This window comes from Linepithema humile, chromosome 1 (genome assembly GCF_040581485.1).
Source record: "Linepithema humile isolate Giens D197 chromosome 1, Lhum_UNIL_v1.0, whole genome shotgun sequence".
NCBI classification, from domain to species: domain Eukaryota; kingdom Metazoa; phylum Arthropoda; class Insecta; order Hymenoptera; family Formicidae; genus Linepithema; species Linepithema humile.
In genome coordinates, this window is record NC_090128.1 from 7,942,308 (window position 1) to 7,965,437 (window position 23,130).

Consider the following 23,130-nt stretch of genomic DNA (forward strand, 5'->3'; position numbering starts at 1 on the left):
AGCGAATACAATCGGAACGATATATTTATTACAGAAAGATTACAAGATTATATTCAGGACTATAAACATTTTTAGACGCGGCTCACGCGCCGAAGGCGCAAGGGCTTTTCATTTTTAATCGTGAAAAATATTATTTACATTGCACATATATCACTAGCGTTACTATCAGACGAGCGGACAGTTGATCGCTGAGAACTCTCCGCGAAAGGCCGTTCCGAACGAAGAAATACAACCTTATTTGAAAACAATCGTCTTTTCTGGCGCGTAAAAAATTATCTCGAAAGGATTTCGAGAATATTCATATAGGCCCATGTAAAAATGGGCACTTGACTTGACAACATGTTATTGTTGTATTGGTATTCACAATTTGGTCAATTCACGGAATCTAAACATTTTACTAATTTTTTTTGTCATCACCTCGTGAGCGTTCAATCTTTGAATGATTCACTTATAATTGCATTTTACGTATGCGCAATTTTAATATTAAAAAAGCTGAAGATGAAGAACTATCAAAAGATAACTGTTTTGAAGATAAATGTTATTTTTCTTCGAAATGGCTAGCTAAGAACAAAAATTAAAAATTTTTTTCAAAACTACTTATGTTGAATAAATGTCTATAAAAGAACTTGCGAATGCTAGAGAAGGATTATCCTCGCGAATTCGCTTCTTCTAGTGTTAACTTCTTAATCTTCCACTAATCTTCTGCAAAACTTTTTTTAGAATTTCAGAACGAGTTGCTCGGAGAGGATCGTCGCGTTTCGCACGACCGTGTTGGACGGTCGCGTTTGAGGCACACGCGCGCACTCACGCCGCGAAAAGTCGCTCAAAGGAGAAAGGAAAAGGACACGTGTTTTCCGACGAAGGGAATCATCGCTAAGGTAAGCGTCTAAACATCACGGGTAAATAATAGCGTTAGCGTCGCGACATGGCTAACGCTCGTAGAAGTGTATATAAAACGAAAAATAATCATTTGTAACACTTGTGTCGTCAAAAACGCGAAATAGTCTTCTAATAGACTATCATCGATCGCGATCACGAAATTATACCATTCCCAAAGAATGCGCGCAACTATGTGTGAGAGCTCCTCACTCTCCGCTTTTTGTCACCCTTCCTTAAGTACCGAGTATAATCATTCATTATCGTTATTATTATTATTATCGTTATTATTTATGTCTACATCCAGGCGTGTATATGCGCCGCCACTCTTTTCCGGCGACGATACTAGCGATATCAGCGTTATCACCTTACGTCGTTAACCACTATTTTGTGTCGTTATAATAAAATACGTCGATATACATGTGTTTTGTGTGTGTGTGCGTGCGTGCACACACACGCACACACACACAAAGTTCGCGCGATTAAATTCTTAGCGTCTACTAAAATAAAAAAAATATTATTTCCTTTTTAAAACACTTTCTCAGCACTTTGAAATTTCTCTAAAGATTTATCATATAACGTTACGATTTACGTAGTTTACCGAAAAAAATGACAAAATTACTCGATACGTTCGTCACCTTATGCGAGTAATAGTAATCAGCGACGTTGATCGATTATTAATATTTAAGACTCTTGTACAATTTCTGACGCGATAATTAGACCGAGAGTTGCACAGTTAGTATTCTTTTATTAAGTACCGACTATATAAAAGCATTTTTGTGAAGCTGGACGTCGCGATTTAAACTTTGTGGACGATTAGACTGCTGCTCGATAGCAATTGGTAGTATGAAGGATATCGGACTTTCTTCGAGACGTAAGAAACGGAAAATTGACGAGAAATTGCAGTAAGGCGACGCACGCGGCCTGACTACGGTATTCGAAAAGCGGATTAAGCGGGAAGTATCACTCTACGGGGACAAAACGCGTACAAAAATCCTAGTCGTATAAATAAGTCTATATAAGCGCTTGACAGGACTATCTTAAAATAGCCATTATGTAGTAATAGCGATACGTAGCATTGCGCGTTAACTCTGTTTTCTTTCAACAGCTTGTATATATAATATGTATTATATATAATATATATTATATGTAATTTGTTATGTATAATATGTATTATATATAATATTAATATATAATATGTATTGCTAACAAAGTGCAGCTCTTCAATAAAAAATACAATCCGCAATACTTAACTCGAAATGATAGGAAAGAATCATTTTTAAAACTATTCTTAAATTTAACATTACACATTATTACCATACAAAATTTACGATATGCCGTTGCACTCGCACATAGCCGTACGAAACGTAATCTCTAAATTCATGTATAATAGCATAAAACAACAGTATTTTTACATCTGATAATAGCGACAAATAATAACAAAATTGCGAAATCCGCGAGCATTAATCTTGAAAAAAAAAAAAAAAAAAAAAAGAATTCATTTAAGAATCGCTTTTTTTTATATGCATCGACACTTTGTACCGAGACGCGCTCTCGAACTGTTCGATTATCTTTCTTTCTTCACATATCTGCGGTGCGATTGATAAGATGCAATAAATTACAATGGACAATAAAGGACACATAAATATACCATTTGTTTGAAAAAGTTTTCCAAAGTTTCGAACGCGCTGTCTCAGGACTGCTGTCATTATTCTCGACTCAATAAGTATACAAAATACATTCACGTGCCATCGAAATAATGAGATTTCGGAAAAAATGTCGCAGGCTCGCATTATCAGTCATTTGTTTCTGAACCACCGCCGGTTCTTGTTTCGAGACAGAGACAGATCGTGGAGTTAATAATCAGTAGATCATTTAAATACAGTTACATGTGTGGATTAGCAAAGATGATGTAGTTGAGAGATTCTTTGGAGAAGTTTTGGGGGGGAGACGGGTGGTTCATAGGCGACAGGTGGACTCATCGCGCGTCTTTCGCAGTCAGTTTCTCTATCAATTCCTGCAAGGGTGCCAGCTCTCTTCTCTCGATCAAATTAAACTCCTGCAACATGAAATTAGAAATTAATTAAAGACTAATAAAAGATTGCTTCTTACACAAATCTTTTCTTAAAAAGAGATTTAAGTACATTTTGTTCTTAAAAAACTTGCAATCTCTTCAAATTTTAATTAAACTTCAATAATATATACTTTTTAAATTTAAATAATGTATATTTAAAAATTGCTATATTTAATATTAGTATATCCGTGAAACTTTACTAACTTTTATGTTATCATTATATTTTTTATCTTTTCTTAAGCTTTTTGTGGGATATAGATATGATTATATACCTGAACGAAGAATATAAAATGCTTGAACGACGTGTTTAAGTGTGCCTCTTCGCCGAGTTGCACAACTTCACTAAAATGCTGATGATAGATATGAGCGTATACTCTGAATAATCGCTTCAGAATAGTTTTTGCAATCGATAAGAAATTTTTGGGGAAAGGAACTCCTGTGAGAAAAATCAATATCGAGATTAGTTTTTGCGAGAACTTAAAATTATTGATAGTTATAGAGAAAATAAAATAATTACCAATTTTGGATGGAAATAAAGTCTCATCGTCCAACTGATCCTGCACCCAAGTCATTAAATAGTCTATGTATTTGGGTGCCGAGCACTTGATGGGCTTCTTCACAGTGTGGCCGTCAGCCCAATGATACTCGTACTTTGGTCCAGCTGACATGATAGGACAACTTTCCTCCGTGCAAAATTCTGTGATGGTGCCGTACAACATGTTGATTTGATTGAAAAAATCGACAGCTAAAGGGAAGACAAAACAGTATTTAGTTGATATAAAAAAAATCATGAGTATGTAAAGTAGATGTTTTCACTAACTATTAACGGCCACCCATTCGTTCAAGTCTTCTCCTTCCGGAAGCATAACAGCCAGTCGTAAATTCCCGGAGCCTAATGTAGCAGCAGCATGTTTCATCAGATCATATTGGTGAGTGCCCTCCGGTATGTTTTTCTTTGGTTTAAAGGTCTTAGAAGACCTGCTCCCACTTAAAAGAGAAAAACAAAAAGAAATTAAAAGATTATAAGGACTAAATTATTTTATTTGTGTGTTATAACTTTCACTTGTCGCTACAATCTAAATTATTTTGTGATATTTGTGAACACTTATATAACATGTTTTCTCTTCTTGTTTTGAGCACTAAATGTAAATTTAGTGAAATAGCAAGAATCATTTCCTTTAATATTTATTCATAATATTTATTCATTTAAGAAAATATAAACAGTAAATAACAAAGTATCAACAATATCTAATTCCAATAGTTTATTTTAATAAATTTACATTAAAAATTTTTTTATTTTTAATTTTTATGAGTTTACTTGTGTGGAGGAAAGTACCTCGTCAACCTTGTGAAACGAAATTAATTAAAAAAAACACTGTTTTTTCAGCTACATTTTTATTATTACACTACCTCTCAAAATTTTTCATATCTTTTCTGATGTTTTTTCAGAAGAAAACATAAAAATGCATGGTTTATCCGATTCATCATGCACATGGAAGACAATGTGAGATGTAGCTGAAAAAACAGACCTATTGGAGACGCGCTCAGACGCGACGCTCAGCTGATCGTGATCGCGCGCACACGGAAGTGACGGCGTTGTCTATTGCGAATGTCACAGTAAGCGGTGCGTTGCGATCTCGACGGCGTGAAACTCTCGATGACGAGACGTAAGGCGCGGCCACCGAGACGGATGATTCATAGATTACGCACTGTAACCAAGCGATAATCCTCACGTTCGAGAAATACGGTATGTCCTGCGGGAAGACACGCAAAAAGCTTCCACGCACGCTATTTTTATCCACGATCGATCCGCCGGCGGATCGCGTCGTCTCCCCCACGTTGAATTTATCGTCATGTAGACAAACTCGATCGTTAAATTGGCTAGTAAAAAAAAAGGGCATCCTCAGATAACGGAGCAAAGAAGCAAGCTTTGGAACGACAAAAAGAACTTTTCGTCAGTTGTAACGAAATGTTTTGAACGGGAGGGAGAAACAAAATCCTTTGCGACTTCGTCCTGTCATGTCCTTATGTCTCCTTCGAGACATATCGATCGGATGAGAGTAAGTGTCGGGGTGCGAAATTCGCGAAGCGAAAAAGCACTCACAATAGAAAGCTCATCGTGGCGATGAGTTTGTTTCACTCGTAGCCAAGTCGCTCCGCTGGGCCTGTTCTCGCCTGTTCCGCTCGGTCGCGCGTCCTCGCTTCAGTAGAGGCGTAACGAAACGACGACGGCGAGGACGACGTTTGTCCGTCGACGACAACGGCAATGACGACGACGTCGACGAGGACGTGCCAGTCAGCCGGTCGCCGCACTCGCGCGCGATCGTCTCCTGGCGATATTCTCGCTGTCTTTATTGCGTACAAACGCTGCCGCCGTGCCGTGGAGACGAGTCACTCGTCGAACACAGATCACCCGCTGTATCGTCCGTCTACGATCCGTCCGGTTTCACTCGCGCTGGCTCTTTCTCTCTCGAACGGACGTCACGTCGATTCGACTAAAGTCACGGTCATACAATGGAAACGTGGTCATATAAGAGCGGCGTAAAATTAGACTTAAGGTACCTTTTCATAATGATGCTCGATCAGGGCATCGATCATGTAATTTTTCCCTAGGAGCGGAAACGTGAAAAATGAAAACTTTTATGTGAATTCGACAATTCTATTCGTCGAATTCAAATGAAACTTTCACTGGATCGAGTGAGGATTTGTCTAATAGACCCGAACTGAGAGAGAAAGAAGGTTTGTTCGCGTCACATGTTCATAGACGTATAATAAATAGACTGCGCGTTTGACTGAAAAGTTGTCTTCACTTTAAAAAGAGGCAACATGTTTTGAACAGTAGCTCTCTCTTTCTCTCTTTTTTTCTCTCTCTATCAATCAATATCTACCAATCAACGAAGATTTCTTTCCCTCCCTCCTACTTCTTGGACAAAGATGAGATACTGTATTCAACATCAGCTGTCTCTTTCTAAAGTGAGGACATTTTTTTAATAAGGCAGAGGCAGGGAATGCGCAGTCTATTATTATACGTTTAGGCACATGCCCCAACATGCTCTTATTCACTCCAATACGCTTCAATCTATAGTATACGTAACGGTACGACGTAGCCAATCAGATCCGTTATCTGCTTTATATTCAGCTTCTCTTGTATACTATTGTGAGTCTCATCTAGATATTTTTGTTGGTTTAAGATCTAGCCGCGCTGAACTGAACGCATCGCCATTGCGCGCCATTTTGCTATTCGGGTGTTCGTAGTTTGTGTGTGATCGTGTGGAAGCTAGTTTCCAAACTAATAGCAGATATCTTGGTGATTGCTGATATACATTTCGCTCGTTGCGGAATAAATTCGAGTTCAAAGACAGACATAAAGGTATTTTTTTTTTGTTATGATAAATCGAGCATATACTTGACATCACAAGCCGGAATGTTATCGCGTCCCATCGTGGTGAGCATTTTTCCATTGAGTTTGCAGGAAATGTTTTGTCGATTTTTTATTTTATTACTAAACGTGCGGCGATTATGATATATAATAATAATTGTTTGAACACATATCGCAGAATGTGATTTTCCCTGCCAATTAAACATTAATGCGTGAACGCCGTGATTTATTAGATGAGTACTCTTGTGATCAGAAACAGTCACACCATTTTCTTTTTTAACCTTATTTCGTTTTTTTTGTTTCTCTGCCAGTTATTCTGAAAATTTAACTAAAAGGGTCGAAAATGCGGGCATAAAATTTCTCATCAGCAGTATTTTGTCCATCTTTTGTTCTTTTCTATAATTATCAGACATATTGTTTATAACGTAAGAACATTGGTTCCAAGATGTCGACAAAACATGATGCGTTACGTTCATGTTTCGGAAACTCGATCGCGGCGAAAGCATCTGTCGTATGTCTGATTTATTTTTTAATCGGTTTTATCATTCTGTTGTACTAGTTGAAACAAAAATAGAATACTATATTTTATATTTCTATTTACAGATTTTATTGAGAACAAAGTTTTATTAGAATCATGTCGAGCGGTAGTGCAGATCATGACGACGAAGGATACGTTGTTAAAATGCGTGGCTTACCCTGGTCCACTACCGTGGACGAGATTATGAAGTTCTTTGGTGATTGTTCAATATCTAATGGCAAAAATGGTGTTCACATGACTATGTCCCGGGAAGGACGTCCCAGTGGCGAAGCTTATGTGGAAATGGATACACCAGAGGATATTGAGAAGGCTTGCAAAAGAGACAGAGATCACATGGGTCATCGTTATATTGAAGGTTATTGTTATTAATATTAATTTTACTTTAATTTTTTAAATACAACCATAATTTTTTTATATATGATTTATTTATATTTTTTTTAGACTAAATTTTACATTTTTTATTTATAAAGAAAATAGAAAAACGGGTTCAAAAATATTAACAAGTTAATAAATATAACCTGCAGAAAAATAATACAATTTTTTATTCTATTTCTTTTTATCTGATCCATTTTTGTTTTATTTTTAACTTTATTATAATTATCCGTTATTATCGCTGTTTCAGTTTTTAAAGCAAAACGCGGAGAGATGGAATGGGTTGTGAAGAGGAGCGGTCTTAATTTGGAAAATGCGATGGACGACGGTTGCGTGAGATTACGCGGTCTGCCATTTGGCTGCTCAAAAGAGGAAATTGCACAATTCTTTTCAGGTATTTATTATACAATGATCAGGGCTTCCCAATGTCAATGCTTATTAATTGATACCGAATATCATTGAGATTTTATTTAATCCTCGAGACAGACACCTTGTTCATCTTTTTCAAATATGTAGCTTTCTTTTTCTCGTACTCCCCTTTTAAAATAAAAATAAATAGACACAAAATTTGACGATTATTTTGAGAACACAGTGACGAAATACTTTAGATGATTTTGTGCAAAGTTATTATCTGACATTAACGCGTTCTCAAGTTATTATCTGACATTAACGCGTTCTCACAAAACAATGCTCTGAAATAATGTTACATCTATTCTAAAATGGTCTACTAAAAGTTGAACAATTGACTAAAATCATCCAGAGCGACGTCTTTGTGTTCCAGCATCGATGGTTAGCCTCAGTTAAGATTTAAGATCTCGCAAAGAATTGAGTCGTGCGAGCATGTGCATCATGGATTATTATTTTATGATTTACTAAACAGAATGAAAGTATTTTTGTTGCGCGACTTTGGTGATTAAGCTTAATTCTTAACTTTGGTTTCGGCCGCGGTAATTTACCATTCTGTCTATACAAGAAGAAGTATGAAAAGAGTAAAATGCGTGCGTTTACGCGCGATTCTAAAGTTAACAATCTTGATTCTTTTGTAAGGGTTTTAATAAACTTGATCATAACTTCTTTCTTCTAATGGGTGTCTAAGCTACAATGTCGATGTTTGATTATGTGTGGGTCAGGGTTGGAGATATTGCCGAACGGGATATCGCTACCGACAGACTACACGGGCCGCAGTACTGGGGAGGCTTACGTTCAATTTGTTAACAAAGATGTTGCGGAGCGCGCTCTGCAGAAACACAAGGAAAAGATAGGACACAGGTGGGGCTCTAAGATAGCGTGGGACTCACGCTATAGCTGGGTTTTGGGTATATAATTATGATTTATCCATATCATTTATATTAATGATCGTAGTACATGTAGGTATATACATTTCGTTTAGTAAATAGTGGGAACGAATTTTTTCATATGGATGCAGCTTCTTTATATTCAATTTTTTAACTGAAAAAAAAAAGAAACAAAAATAGAAGAAATATATTCATGCTGTTATTAAAGTATTTAACATTTGTATTCGCACATTTTGAGAGTTTGATGACAAACTGCTTTGAATAAATTTTGCTGTATAGAAAGATGAGAGATTCATGGAAGTTTTCAAGTTAATATATTTATTATCTGGAATATATTTACTCGAATGAATTCTCTCAGAGTAAGATATTTGAAGAATTTTTTTTTCTTATACAACACATAAAGAAACTGCCTCTTTCAAAACACAATTACAAGCAGATAGTCGTACGTAAGCGAAAGTACTGTGGACCCAACTTATATCCGTGGGTGGGTGCTGGGGGGCGGGAAGTAGCCCCTTACCATCAACACCAAATCCCATGGGAGGTGGGTAGGGCAAGCCAAAGCTCGGTGGGTGCTACAGGGAGATAGTAACCAGCGATTCAATAAGGCACATCTATGCGACGCGAGTAATTGCACTTTTTCCACGGATAAACATTGGATTTGGAACATGAAACTTATCCCACAAATTTATCGGGAATGTTTTATTATAGCGTGAGAAAACTTCGATATATCTCGACGCATCTGCGTTTTCTGTGTTTGTATATAAACAATTGTAGATTACGAACTTGTACGTTTTTTTTTTTCTACGTCGATAGAATTATTTATCTGGAAAAGGTGCAATTGTGAGCGCGCGACTTGCCTGAAGATCGTCGGCGTCGCATGGGCTCGTGGGGTACGTGTGACGTAGATACGTCGGGATTTCATCGTGGGAGGGTCTCTCTCTCTCCCCTCCTCTCTTTCTCTCTCTCTCTTTCTCTTCACAGGTTTAATAAAGAATGCGGAGGTTTAGTATGCAACACAGTTGTTCTGTCACACGGTAAACTCAACTTCAATGCTAAAGTACCATTTTTCACGACTTTCCGGTTTTTTCTATTCTTTTTTCTGTAAACATTAAGACAATTAATCTCACCACTGCTGTGCAGGAATGGCTCCTTTCTCCACTCTTTGTTTCTAGATACTGTGTATCACTGTTTTATTTTGTTTCTTGTTTCTCACCATTTGTGATCTCTCAAATTTAAGTACTTGTTAAATCTTGTCAAATTTTTAATTTGGTGGCAGTGTATGGTGAGAATAATAATAATAATAATAATAAATAATAATAAATAATAAATAATAATGAGGATGACGATATTATTTATCTGCTGTTGCGTTACTCTGCACATCTCTAACGTGTGCCGTCTTCAATCATTAACAGATATATCGAGATCTTCCGAAGCAGCTTGTCTGAGGTACGCGCCAGCATTGGGCCTAAAATGCGCGGCGGTCCCATGGGCGGCTTTAATCAGAGACCCGCGCCGTACACTCGTGGCGATCGCTTTGGCGGGATGAATCGCTTCAGCAACAATGGCAGAGGATCGAGAAACAGAGGTGATTCCTTTCGTCATGTATCGAAGTTTGGAGACTATCTTGCAAGAGCAAACCGTAATAAAGAATTATTATACAATTCACGTTCTAATTTGTTACGTATGTATTTATTTATATATCTAATTGTCTGAAATACACCGTAGACCTTACAATCTACTTTAGACTTCACTGTAGAATTTCGATCCATTTCAGACTTCGACAACGGCCCGTGGGGAAGTGGAAATAATTATGGATCTCGTGGCGGCAATATGGGAATGCGCGGTGGCATGGACATGAAAGGTGGCAATTACAGAGGGAACAATGACTCCTGGGGCGGTAATTCCGGCGTTCACAGTATCCATATGCGAGGATTGCCGTTCAAGGCAACGGAACAAGACATAGCTGATGTAATTTCAATAATTAATAATAAATTACACTTGAAGAATTAATATTAGGAGAAAAAGGCGAAAAGAGCCGTTGCTAGTTGTTCGTGCAATATATTATATTATAAAATTACAGAGACAGATGTTTCTGCCTATGTTAGGTCTTTCATCAGTGTCGTTACAAATAAAAATCATAATAAACGGCTTCACAAGTGTCGAAGCGCCATACAAATAAATAAGACGATATACGCAAGATGTTCTTGATGACAAATAATTTCAACGAAAACTTTTCTATATAGCAAGATTGTTAATTGGCATTGTTTTTAAACCGAAACAGAACTGGAAGAGTTTGGAGACCAAAATTATTAGACAAAATGCCTTCATAATGCATGGAGAGTTTCTTAAAAATCGTAGGATCCATGATTAAAACTGAAGAAAGCCACTGACACTGATGAAAGCCTAACATAGGCAGAAACGTTTGTCTTTGTTATTTTATAATCTAATACAGACATGTCCAACGCCTGGGGAGTAACGCTAGGACGCTAGAGTAACGCCTTCCCTTTCTCCGACGTCGCGCGAGACATCATATCCCTCTCAGCGCTCCCCACACTAGTCACGACATACGCTCCGACTACCGTGCAAAGAAATAGTTATGTTTATAAACAGATCATCCAGTTTAATACAAAGGTAAGAACAGTTTCTGGTTACTCTATACTCCTTCACTGTTCGATCAGGTTTTTCACTTGTTAGTGAGGTGCAAGGGAGGAACACGAGACTTCGATAGTAGGGATTGGCGGCTATTTTCCCCGCACTGCACCTCGCGCTGACAGTCGAGCGGCGAGCATCTGGAGAGGGGGAAATTCTCGCTCTCCACTTTGGCTCCGGAACCGGCGTTTGGACATGTTTGGACATGTTTAATCTAATATATTGCACAAACAACTAGCAACGGCTCTTTTCGCCTTTTTCTTTTAATATTAATTGTTAATTTAATGGAGCCTTAGTATTATTATTAATATTTGTTAATACTTGAAGAGATTTTTTTGCAATATTTAACTTTGAATATTGTTTTATAGTTCTTTAGACCAATCGAACCAGTGAATGTCCGCATTATCCTTGAGAATGGCGGTCGTCCATCGGGAGAAGCTGACGTGGAATTCGCAACTCATGAGGAAGCCGTAAAAGCAATGTGCAAGGTTTATCTTGTTTTATTTTTTCATTGTTTTAAATCAAAATAAATTTTTGCTAAATCTGTTAGACAAAATAATTTCCATACAATATCATCTTGTGTATGTAACTCAATCTTAATTTTTTTTTGTAGGACAAAAGCCACATGTCACACAGATACATTGAGCTGTTTTTAAATTCGACTGGCGGATCGAGTAATATGTCATTAAGTGGCATCGGCAATTTCTGCGGAGGTACACCGCAAAATTGTATTAAGAAATTTTAATTGACATGGAAGATGGACATTTTAACAAGTTTCAAAAATGTCAAACCCTGTGATAATTAATTAACAAAAGCCTGAACAATAATAATCTTGTTATTAAAATTTAAATAGATATTTTTAGTATTCGAAACGTATTTTTGATAGACGTAAAAGTTTGCGTTAATCACACAAGTCCGTTGTTTATCCACAGGTTTAGGTAACAACTTCAGGCCAGGATACTCGCCAAACAACAGAGGCTTCAACTCGCAATTGGGTGGCAACAATTACAATAGTTTTTGAGATCAGGCGATGCGTTTCTAACGCTAAACGATAATTATAAACATTCAAAGAATCAAAGTGATTGGTGATACTACACATCTTCTATATCACATTGATGCAATATGATTAGTCTTTTTTTTCTTTTTTTCGATAGTTTTCAATTATACATATTAGATATTAATCGTAAGCCAAATCGATAGCGCGTAAGTATTTGCTTATTTTCTTTTTTTCTCTCTTTCGATGATACATAAAATATTTAATTCATATAAAGTATATAATTTAAACAGAAGGAGAACGTAAGGGCGGAAAAATGACAAGTTTCGCCTTATTCTCGAAAATCTAAAATTTTTTTTCTTTTTTTTTGTTTGCGCGATGCCAATAGACAATCGTACGTCGTCGAAACAAAATACTAAAGAGAATTGAGGGTGACTTACTTTTATTTTGGCAATATTAGATTAAACACAAGAAAAGTATTTCTTACTTTTCATGACGATGCACACGATATCTGCTCTAATGTAATGTCGAATAGTTAGAATGATAACTTTATAATAATACGTAGACATGTTACAGTGTTTGTAACGGCTTTGGCGCGAAGTTAGATGTGATCTTTGTCAGTAATATGCGTCGAAACATAGCGACGAGCTTTGAAGCGCAAGATACACAATTGTAATATACACGACTGACTAATAGTTCGCGATTGCACTTTAAAAAATTTACAATATTGCAGGATGCAAAATCAGGAAATTCACTCACACTCATCTTTATCATAACGCGATGTATTATATATGACTTATTGTAGCCTTGTGGAATAAGAATTCTATAGTTTTTATTGCTATATTTAGGTATCATTGACTTGTAAGGATGCCTGCTGGCAAGTGTCGATGTGTTGTGTACATCTTAAAGTATAAGCTAGCTTTGGTTTATATTCTCCAAGATTTGAATAAAAAAAAGAGTGAAATGACAAGATATGTAAAATCAGTTGTAATTCTTTAAAACAACACAAATATAAATAATTTATTAAATATCACATTCAAATTTGAGTAGGCTACTGCTAACATTTGATTGGCTGTTTTTTTATTAAAGAAATTCATTTATTTACATTTGTGTTGTTACACATTTAGATTATTTAATGTCCTTAAAATTATTTACAACAATCTTGGAAATTGACAGATGACGTAGGAAAGATTAGTAAAACCAAACAAAACTCTATCTTGTCAAACTTCGCATACATTCATATACTTCACTACATTCAATGCTCTGCATTCATCCAATATTTCCCATTCATAGAAGAACCTAACCTACCCATTCAAAAATCCATATATTCATATCTGGAAAACCAATCTATTCAAAGATTCATTTAAGAATCCATTTATTTATTCGGAAAATTCATTTACTGCAGAACTCATCTGTTTACATCAACTTTACAGAACTGTATAAGCATTTAGACATGAAACTCAAGGATCGTGGATGTTTATAATCTTTTCGAACACCCTTTATATAGTCGCGGTCAAGTCATGCAACGCAATACGCCGTATACATCACGTCCAATCACGCACGCTTCATTAAGTAAACAATGCACGCAGATTTCCTTGTAATCTTCCAAGGGAAGCACGTTGTTCAGGAAACAATTGAAGTTCAGTAAAGCGAAGTTTAGATTAGAAGTACAAACATAACGATGCTCGCCGAGAAACGCGATGAACGCGAGCGACGGTTACATTAATAACTCTATTACCTCATTTTATTTTGGACGTTCGACGGCATCTGCCTGGAATCTACCTCAAGCGACACTTTCAACCGTAAACATCGAAAGGAACTGGTATATAATTTCTTGTGAATTTTATTGTCGACGCTGTCGACAATAAACAAGGACGCTTACATCTCTAACCGCAATCTCCAAAAAAGGTCAGGAAAACGTATCATTTTTGCGCGCAAAAGACATCGGGATTTGTGTACTATAGAATATATCTATTTCGGTGCTGCTGTCAAATATTGTCACTGCTGTTAACAGGTGTCGAATTGTTTGTGTTTCGCTCCTCCACAGCTTGGATTCAGCTCTAATTCGGGAAGAGAAAGGTACATGTGCCATGTGCACGGCGCATCATTGTACGCTCCCCTCCTCTCTGGTTGCGCGCGATAAGCGGAAATTCAAAAAATACGCACCTCTCTCCCGCACATTATTAATGATGCCGAGAGATTAAGCTCTTATCAGTGTCACGCCAATGTAGCCGGTGATTATTTCTCGTTGTGAACAAGAGTATCGTGGTAGATCGCTTGTTCTATCGAAGGTGAGCAAAAGCGATATTGTAAACGAAAAAATATTGGATATTTTTTACTTACACTTGGCATTCATTCATAAAAATCTGTGCAAAATATTATGAAGAATAAAATATCAATTGTGTTGTGTATATCTCTCATTGTTATTGGAAGTACATTTCTATTTCTATTTTAATATATCTGAATTGAATTGGCAGTGCATTTTTTGTAACATTATCTTTATATGGTTTTAGTTTTATCGCGTGATAGCTCGCGATGATTACATTCTTATCTTTTTGCTCCTCAAATGTAATCATGATTGTTATTTGAAGGACAATTTTCTAATTCTTTGAATTAATAATTAAGGTAAACTTGGCATATCCTGTGAAAATGGACCAAACGACAAAAGGCAAGAATAGTAATGACAAGCCGGCTGAAAATAATACACAATCACATAATGAAAGGTATGCAGTCATTGTGATAATATAAATTATCTCTTCTGTACTTTGAGAAAAAGAGAATTGATAGAACATTTAAATTTAACTGTTTGAATTAACATAAAAGATGTGACAATTATTCTCAATATTTTATTAGATCTTTGGAACTTGATAGGCAACAGCAATCCCTGCTACCAAAAGCGAGCGGAAGTACAGCCAGACAAATTAGAGAATATGTTCCAAGGTCTGGCATAAAAAAATATAATAACGCCCTGAGCAACTTGATACCAGTACGATATCAAAAGGAGTATGTATCAAGATTTGACATTTTAATTAGAAATTTTAAGTAATGTTTGATAACAATCTAAAAAACATATTAATAAGATGCATTATATGCCAAAGCTGCGCAAATGCTGGCCTATTTCTGGAAAATCATGAACATCAATTGTGTAGACAACGGATTCTGTATTTTGTTTACTTAGAGTTATCATAGGATGGGAGATAAGGGAAAGGAGCAGAAAAGAGAATGAGCCTTTGTTTTCTGTCAAAAATGTTTTATCAATCAACAAATGCAGAATCTGCTGTCATAGTGCAATTGATATTTGTATTTTGCCCTATTAGTTGCATAAATTTGCGTTACACAATAACAATTTTACAGGAAAAAAGAGAATTCACCAGCGGATAATGCAGGATTATTTTCTTACGTGTATATAACATGGATGACACCGTATTTACGTAAAGCTTATAAGAAAGGACTCACGATAAAAGACTTACCGAACATTTCAGTGTATGATACCTGCGAGTACAACGCACTCAGGTAGGCATAATGTATCATTATGTCTCTTTTGAATTATAGTGTGTATATAAGTATATTAAACTTTCAGACTCGATGTACTCTGGCAACAGGAGTTAAGTAAAAACGGTCCCAACGCAGCGTCCTTTTCCATGGTCGCATGGAGATTTGTGCGCACAAGAGTTTTTATATCATGCCTTTTATTGAGTTGTTCTCTTATCTTCGGATTTATAAGCCCTGTAAGATCATCCTTGTTAACGCATCCTTATTAAACTGAATTCGTACTTGCATCGCAATGCAGAAATTTCTCTTGCTTAGACGATATTAATGAGGAAGATACTGGAGCACGTACAGTCTCCAGAGGAGGACTTTTGGGATGGATTTAAATGGGTCGCGCTGCTGACACTGTGTGATTCCCTGCGTGCATTCTTTTTCACCTGGACATGGAATATGAATTACAAAACTGGATTACGACTGAAGTCAGCTTGTACAGCTCTGTTGTACAAAAAGATTATTAGACTGAACAGTCTCGGCAATAAAAGTACAGGAGAAGTGAGATATTTAATTGATTCGAAATTTCTCTTACGAAGAAAAATGCTTTCTTGACGCATGATATATATCTGTGCCTCTTATTTCTAGGTGATCAATTTATTCTGCAATGACAGTCAAAGACTTTTTGATGTCATCATTTACGGGCCGATGATTATCAGCGGGCCGATAGTCATAAGTTTTGGTATAATTTACATATTGTCGTTGTTCAGTCCCATCGCTTTAGTAGGAATGATAGCCTTCCTCTCGTTTTACCCGTGCCAGGTAAGCCGATTCGTACATTGTACACACGCGTTACGCATTTCAGCGAATGGAGATATTTACATTTGCAGTACTTGATCTCCCGCGCGACCGGATACTTCCGCTCGAAATCTGTAACTATCACGGATGCTCGGGTGCGGCTCATGAATGAAATTCTAGAATGCATTAAATTGATCAAGATGTATTCCTGGGAGAAACACTTTAGCCAGAAACTTCTCGGTAAGAATAACTCCGTATGTGATAAAAGAATTCAATTTATTTTAAATAAATTTGATACACTTTATATAGTACGGTTGTATAATTATTTGGATTTTTATATATTTTTTATTTATTTATATTAATATTTATTTTATATCTTTTATTTAAATGTCTTTTTAATTATAAAAGTGTACATGCAATGGATTTTAAATGCGCTTTTACAGCCATACGTAAGAAGGAAGAACATTGGCTTCATCAGACTGCGTATTTTCAAAGCCTCAGCATTTCTTTAACACCTGCTATACCTGTGATATCCGCAATCATTACGTTCTTAGCGCATGTCGCCTCTGGCAGTGGATTAACGGCCGCTCAGGTAAAATGCAATTCATCAAAACGATCTTTGAATCAATTCCAAATCCATGATACTTTTATAAATATTTTAATTTTATGTGTGTCAGGAGAAATTCAATAACATCAATAGGTAAGCAATTTGACGAGATAATAAATTGCTTGAAGAGAATAGACGAGTACTTTTTTTAATGTTTATAATTCTAAATAAATATTTGTAATCCTAGTTGCAAGAGAAAGAGAGAGAGAGAGATAGTCCTTCCCTGAGTTTTATAATCAGTGTTGCACTTAATGGATTATACATTACAGGCTTTCCCAATGACCACATTATTCGGAAATTTGCTTAGACTGGCGCTCACGTCACTTAAGGATACCACACGATATTTTATCAGCGCTCTCATAGCTCTTAGAAGATTCAAGGTTTTCAGTGTTTTTTGATTGATTTCATATAAAGCTTAAGGAGGTTGGATATTCGTACCTATTATTAGGAAACTAGCACTCGTGCTCGACAAATCCAATCTCGTGAATTATTATATATTTTATTATCTCATCCACATGTATATTTCTTTATCAAGATTAATATTTGTTTATTTCTTTAAAATTGAATCTATCAAGTTGATTAAAATATGTTTAATAATTGCAACATAATTTTAATGGAATCATCCTTGAAAGGAGTGAAAGAAAACAGCACGGGCATCCTTTCTGTAATAATATGTACGCGAAATATAAATGTTGTAATGTAAAAAGGTCGAGCTTTCGAAGCTGTAAAACGAGAGTAAAAAGTGATGGGCGAACACTGCATGCCTTGTAAAGCACTCTGCTATGCCAAAACAGCTTTTAACGATCCTTTTGGTACACGAGATACGTAAACCGTGGTTGCAAATAATAATCGAGGATAATGTTACAATATTCCCGTGCTTTTACACGTAGTACCGTAACGATCGTACTAACAATAGTTGTTTTAATTTTACTGTACATTACTTTTCAGGTGTTTCCCTTCGTATCGGTACTCAATGCTCAAATTCGTACCTCTTTCATGTTTTTGCAAGTGGCCTTAGTTAATATCACTGCAGTAAAGATAACTTTTGGCAGAATAAAGGTGTTTATTCTTATTTATATATATATATAAAATAATGGGAATGCACAATTACGGCATATTCATTTTACGCTATAACACTTTCTGTACAATTAACGTTTTCATCCTTTGTGATGTGACCGAATAATCTGCTTTCATTCTGTTGCAAACGCTTCCTGTATCAAGCATTTACGTTATAACTTTCGCTTTGCATGTGTTTGTATCATGTAACAATTATGTAGAGATAATGTAACTTCATGGAGTTAAAGAGCAAATGTAGACATATTTACAATTTTTATTTCTAGTTTCAGAAATTAATTCATACATCTCATATTAGCCTTACTCTGATACGCTATCTTATTTCTCCAAATTGCATTTTTGCGTATTAATGCTCTTTTACTCTTTCAAGATGCTGTACTATTGCTTTGCATTTCTTCGAGGACCCGCCGTATAGATAATTCCACTAACGAGACGATATTTGCACAGAGCGTGTTGCTGCTGGACGAGTGCAATAATCAAGTATCGAAGCCGATTGTGAGATCGCAAGCGGTTGCCATCGCCAACGGTACTTTTGTTTGCGACAGCGTGAAGCTTCAAACGGACGCGTCGACTAACGACAAGAAGTAAATATTTGATTCGTAACAATCTTATTTCTGGGGAGACTGCAACAGTCATCTTCTTCCCTTTTGTCCGAAGGAAAAAATCGACGCCGGCCACGGACAATCCGCTGGAACTGGAGAGCCTGAATCAATCGACTCAACAAGCCAAACACGTCGAGGTTCTCAGCGATATTCATTTCGGAGCGCCCAAGGGAAAGCTGGTCGGAATCTGCGGTCACGTGGGCAGCGGCAAGTCCAGCCTGCTGCTGGCGGCTCTGGGACAACTCAAGATGACGAAGGGACACATCCTGCGGGAGGGCACCTGCGCCTACGTTAGTCAACAGGCGTGGATCGTCAGCGGCACCTTCAAGGAAAACGTCCTGTTCGGCGAGGAGTTCGATGCCAAGCGTTACTATCACGCGATCACGATTTGCGACTTGAAGGAGGATCTGAACATGCTGCCCGGCGGCGACGACACTGAAATCGGCGAGAGAGGAATCAATCTGTCCGGCGGGCAGAAGCAGAGAGTCGCGCTGGCACGAGCGTATTACGCCAATCGGTGTGAACACTTTTTTGTTGCTTTTTTTTTATCGATCAGTATATTGATCGCATCATTCAAAGTAATGAATGTTGCGATTTTTTTATTGCAGGGACGTTTACTTCCTCGATGATCCTTTGAGTGCGGTCGATCCATACGTCGGCTCGTATATATTTCAGAAATTGATCGTCGAGGCTCTTGGGAACAAGTCTGTTCTATTTGTGACACATAATATCCAGGTGCGTATTTAATTCATTATTAATACTGCGAGCAACGTTTATAATTTGCAATCTGATTTATGAGAAATGTTATATTTTTTTTATCGAATAAAAGAAATTGAACAAAAATTAATGCCTTGACTTTGGACAACTGACACTTGTCGAAATTTTGCGCGAAACTATTCCAAGTTTGTTTATTGCAGTTTTTGAAGTGTTGCGACGAAATCTATATGATGAGCGAGGGCAAGATTGTGGAGAATGGAACCCACGAGGAGCTTATGCGACTCGACAGGGAATATGCATCGATGGTGAAGAGCGGCACGGTTGCAGCGGAAGACAACTTGCCAGCGTATGTTTAACATCTGTCGCGTATGTATTCGAATTATCAAAAAGTAAATCTTGATTTCCTCGTAGTGGAAAATCTACTGGAACAATGCAGAAAAACATCAGTATCGATGAATCAAACTCGCAAAAGACTGAGCCTGGAGAGAAAAAAAACTACGGAAAGGAAAAGTCGTACAAAGGTGCGCGCGTGCGTAATTATCAATTTCCAATCTCGTAATATTCTTGAATATCATATCCTTTTTTTCGATTTAGTTGCAACTTTAACAGTGGCCGAAAAAGCTGAAACCGGAGCTGTCAAGTCGCACACTTATCATACGTATGTACAAGCCACAGGTGGTTATTTAGTCGCGATTCTCGTGTTCTTTACGTTCTTTTTGAACGTAGGCAGCTCAGCGTTTAGCACCTGGTGGCTCGCCGTGTGGATCAAGGCTGGCGGCGGCGTAAGTAGCGCATATATTGAGATATATTTTTGATTAAGAAATATCTCAGTAATTACTATGCTTACTTTTCATATTAATTCTTGTTACGAGCGTATAAGTTTCATTTAATTTTTCAGAATGTGACTGTGCCGGGAAGTAACGATACCGTATACTCGGAGAACATAAACGCCAATCCTAACTTCTCGTATTATCAAAACGTATACGGCGCGTGCATCGCCGGTATATTATTAACAAGTTTTATTCGTGGCGTGGTCATCATGTTTGCCACGATAAAAGCCTCGACCACATTGCACAACACGTTTCTTCACAAGGTCATCAATTCCCCGTTGAAGTTCTTCGAGACCACTCCGAGCGGCAGAATACAAAATGTTTTCAGTCGAGACATAGACGAGAGTGAGTTTTCTCATGTGATACCGAACGTACGATATCGCGAAATCAAAACGTACCATCTAATTTGATTAATGCTTCCTGTTGATTTACAGTTGATAATTATTTACCCATCTCGATAGAAAACATGGTGCAAAATATTTTTACATGTAGTTTTGCTATTTTCTTTATTTGCGGCATATTGCCCTGGTTTTCCATACCGTTATTTCTATTCGGCGCATTGTTCTTCTTTGTTAGCAAAATGTTCAGGTAAATATTATCTTATTGTGCAAGTTGTATATGCGAGAGGCGATAGCAATTGTTAGTTTCATCTCGTGTCTTTGCAGAATAGGCATGAGGGACTTAAAGAGAATGGAAAGCGTCTCGCGGTCTCCAGTTTTAAGTTTTGTCACGACGACAATCCAAGGTTTGAACACGATTCACGCATTCCAAAAGGAGAAAAATTTCATATACAGGTAATTATTTAATAAAATACGTTGTGTGAACAGCCACCTCGGTGATAATAATTAGTTGAGATAATAAGGAACGGATAAATATATAATAATAAAATAAAATCCATTAATCGGGCAATGAAAAATGTAGCGATTGTGTGAATTCTTTCTAAGATTCGAAGAGTTATTCAATGCGAACAACTTGTGCCAGTACCTGTGTCAAGCGGCGATGAGATGGTCTGCCGTGAGGTTGGACACATTGGTGATCGCCTCATCCTGCATAACCGCGTTACTTGTTATTTCGTTTAAGAACGAATTATCACCCGCCTTTGCCGGTCTGGCTATGGCGTACGCTACACAGATGACCGGCGTTTTTCAATATACGGTCAGACTGATGTCTGAGACAGAGGTGCGCTTTATAAGCGTAGAAAGAATCAGTTACTACCTCAAGGTAAATAATTTGGGGTTTCCAATTGATAATAACATAATATTACAACGGACATTTTTATCTTGATCTTGTCATCTACATTTTTCCTTCAGACCTTGCAGAGAGAAGGCGCGAGCAAAACGGTCGCCGTTAAACCAGCGGATGACTGGCCTTCTCGTGGCAAAATAGAATTTAAAGCTGTTCGAATGAGATACAGAGAAGAACTACCGCTCGTATTGATTGATGTCTCGTTTAACATAAAAGCTGGGGAGAAAATAGGTAACGGAGGAATACGAAAGAGGATCGATAGCGCGATTGCGTTAAATTTTCTCTCCGAGAGATCAACTATGAATATTTTAGGTATCGTGGGTCGCACGGGATCCGGCAAAAGCTCCGTAGTCGTGGCTTTATTCCGATTGGTCGAGATTTGCGAGGGTATCATTAAAATCGACGGTGTTGATATTTCAAAATTAGAGTTGGATACATTGAGAAGTAGGCTGTCTATCATTCCTCAAGATCCAATTTTATTCAGTGGAAGCATAAGGTAATGAATTTAATCGGCAACTTCTGATATTCAGTCCATTTTTTTCAAACACTTTGTTTTGCAGATCGAATTTGGACCCCTTTAATCGGCACACCGATTTGGATATTTGGAGCGCTCTTGAAAAGACTCAGATGAAAAACAAGGTGTCGATTATGCCGGGAAATCTTGATGCTTCCGTTGGATTTGGTGGCAATAACTTAAGCGTCGGTGAAAGACAGCTGCTTTGTCTAACGAGAGCTTTATTACACAGCACTAAAGTAATACTCTTACTAAATATTCGAGATTTCTGATGCACTTTGTGTCGAAGCAATTTCCAAAATCTTTTTAAACAACTAAAAAAATCAAGACATTAATAAATTATTAATTAAAAATTAAAATTATATGTTCTATTACTAGTTTATTTTCTATAAAAAAAAAAAAAATAAAAAAAAAATAAAAAAATTGTTTTTCTTAAAAGAAAGAATTGTCTTTTCGCATTTACTTAATTAACTTGTTACTTGTCAGGTATTGATTCTGGATGAAGCCACGGCCGCGGTCGATCCGGAAACCGAAGCGGCAGTGCAGAACACCCTGCAGAATGAATTCGCGGATTGCACCGTGCTTACGATCGCTCATCGTCTGCAAACGATCGTTGCGTGCGATCGTATTCTCGTTATGAGCGACGGCAAAATTGTCGAGTTCGATGCAGCGGCCACGCTTCTTTCCCAATCAAATTCCGCATTTTCGAAACTAATGGATGCCGCGGACAGGAATGCGTAAAATAATCTTCGCAGAGATCTGATTCGCAATTACGGTGAATCAATCAATGGTAACCGTAAAACTAATTGAACTGCCTCAGAGTTATATATGTAAGTAACACATGAAAAAGAGAAACATACAGGTACTTCCTTACAAAGAGATAATTAAAGTTATGTGAATAAGTATCTATAATGTTTTTATTAAGAAACTAAGAAATTATTAATTAAAGATTAAAATTATATATTCTAATACTATTATATTTATATTCTGTACAATAAAAAGAGAAGAAAATCGTCTTTCCATCCATCTTTTTGCATTTACTTAATCCTTCGATTACGCAATCAACTTAATATAATATTATTTATT

At 36.9% G+C, this 23,130-nt stretch overlaps 3 protein-coding genes across 11 annotated transcripts; 2 read left to right on the top strand and 1 right to left on the bottom strand.

Moving 5' to 3' along the window:
• Positions 1-6: 6 nt before the first annotated feature.
• Positions 7-5,444, bottom strand: mats (MOB kinase activator-like 1). The gene is made up of 5 exons (XM_012364416.2): positions 5,055-5,444; positions 3,771-3,937; positions 3,468-3,695; positions 3,223-3,386; positions 7-2,935 (listed from the first exon to the last, which is right to left on the bottom strand). The coding sequence occupies exons 1-5, from the start codon at positions 5,066-5,068 to the stop codon at positions 2,855-2,857; spliced, it is 654 nt and encodes a 217-aa protein (XP_012219839.1). The 5' UTR covers positions 5,069-5,444; the 3' UTR covers positions 7-2,854.
• Positions 5,445-6,152: 708 nt separating this feature from the next.
• On the top strand, positions 6,153-13,151 carry glo (glorund). 4 transcript variants are annotated; one of them, XM_012364413.2, is made up of 10 exons: positions 6,153-6,320; positions 6,641-6,840; positions 6,933-7,222; positions 7,490-7,633; positions 8,370-8,508; positions 9,947-10,215; positions 10,309-10,502; positions 11,552-11,671; positions 11,797-11,896; positions 12,116-13,151. In XM_012364413.2, the coding sequence occupies exons 3-10, from the start codon at positions 6,964-6,966 to the stop codon at positions 12,202-12,204; spliced, it is 1,314 nt and encodes a 437-aa protein (XP_012219836.1). In that variant the 5' UTR covers positions 6,153-6,320; positions 6,641-6,840; positions 6,933-6,963; the 3' UTR covers positions 12,205-13,151. The 4 variants fall into 4 exon arrangements, with proteins under 4 accessions (XP_012219836.1, XP_012219837.1, XP_012219835.1 ...); XM_012364414.2 differs by lacking the exon at positions 6,641-6,840 and having other exon boundaries at positions 6,153-6,395; XM_012364412.2 differs by lacking the exon at positions 6,641-6,840.
• Positions 13,152-13,295: 144 nt separating this feature from the next.
• Positions 13,296-23,060, top strand: LOC105670730 (sodium leak channel non-selective protein na). Of its 6 annotated transcripts, none has more exons than XM_012364417.2 (26): positions 13,296-14,085; positions 14,192-14,468; positions 14,803-14,900; positions 15,031-15,180; positions 15,532-15,690; positions 15,758-15,905; positions 15,985-16,218; positions 16,306-16,479; positions 16,548-16,695; positions 16,899-17,047; positions 17,332-17,442; positions 18,011-18,121; positions 18,584-18,720; positions 18,794-19,255; positions 19,347-19,473; positions 19,656-19,801; positions 19,867-19,976; positions 20,050-20,237; positions 20,354-20,630; positions 20,720-20,873; positions 20,951-21,079; positions 21,230-21,506; positions 21,596-21,761; positions 21,843-22,026; positions 22,091-22,283; positions 22,531-23,060. In XM_012364417.2, exons 3-26 carry the CDS (start codon positions 14,827-14,829, stop codon positions 22,783-22,785), a joined length of 4,263 nt encoding a protein of 1,420 aa, XP_012219840.2. In that variant the 5' UTR covers positions 13,296-14,085; positions 14,192-14,468; positions 14,803-14,826; the 3' UTR covers positions 22,786-23,060. The 6 variants fall into 6 exon arrangements, with proteins under 6 accessions (XP_012219840.2, XP_067211375.1, XP_067211374.1 ...); XM_067355274.1 differs by having other exon boundaries at positions 14,192-14,256; XM_067355273.1 differs by having other exon boundaries at positions 14,225-14,468.
• The last annotated feature ends 70 nt before the right edge of the window (positions 23,061-23,130 follow it).

Coding starts and splice junctions, on each gene's coding strand:
- mats (XM_012364416.2), bottom strand. Junction 3,387..3,467: donor TTTATTTCCATCCAAAATTG/GTAATTATTTTA, acceptor TTTTTCTCACAG/GAGTTCCTTTCCCCAAAAAT. Junction 2,936..3,222: donor ATTTTATATTCTTCGTTCAG/GTATATAATCAT, acceptor TTCATGTTGCAG/GAGTTTAATTTGATCGAGAG.
- glo (XM_012364414.2), top strand. CDS start 6,964: ATGTCGAGCGGTAGTGCAGATCATGACGACGAAGGATACGTTGTTAAA. Junction 7,223..7,489: donor GGGTCATCGTTATATTGAAG/GTTATTGTTATT, acceptor TCGCTGTTTCAG/TTTTTAAAGCAAAACGCGGA. Junction 11,672..11,796: donor CCGTAAAAGCAATGTGCAAG/GTTTATCTTGTT, acceptor TTTTTTTTGTAG/GACAAAAGCCACATGTCACA.
- LOC105670730 (XM_012364417.2), top strand. CDS start 14,827: ATGGACCAAACGACAAAAGGCAAGAATAGTAATGACAAGCCGGCTGAA. Junction 17,048..17,331: donor GTGGATTAACGGCCGCTCAG/GTAAAATGCAAT, acceptor TATACATTACAG/GCTTTCCCAATGACCACATT. Junction 20,238..20,353: donor GGATCAAGGCTGGCGGCGGC/GTAAGTAGCGCA, acceptor TTAATTTTTCAG/AATGTGACTGTGCCGGGAAG.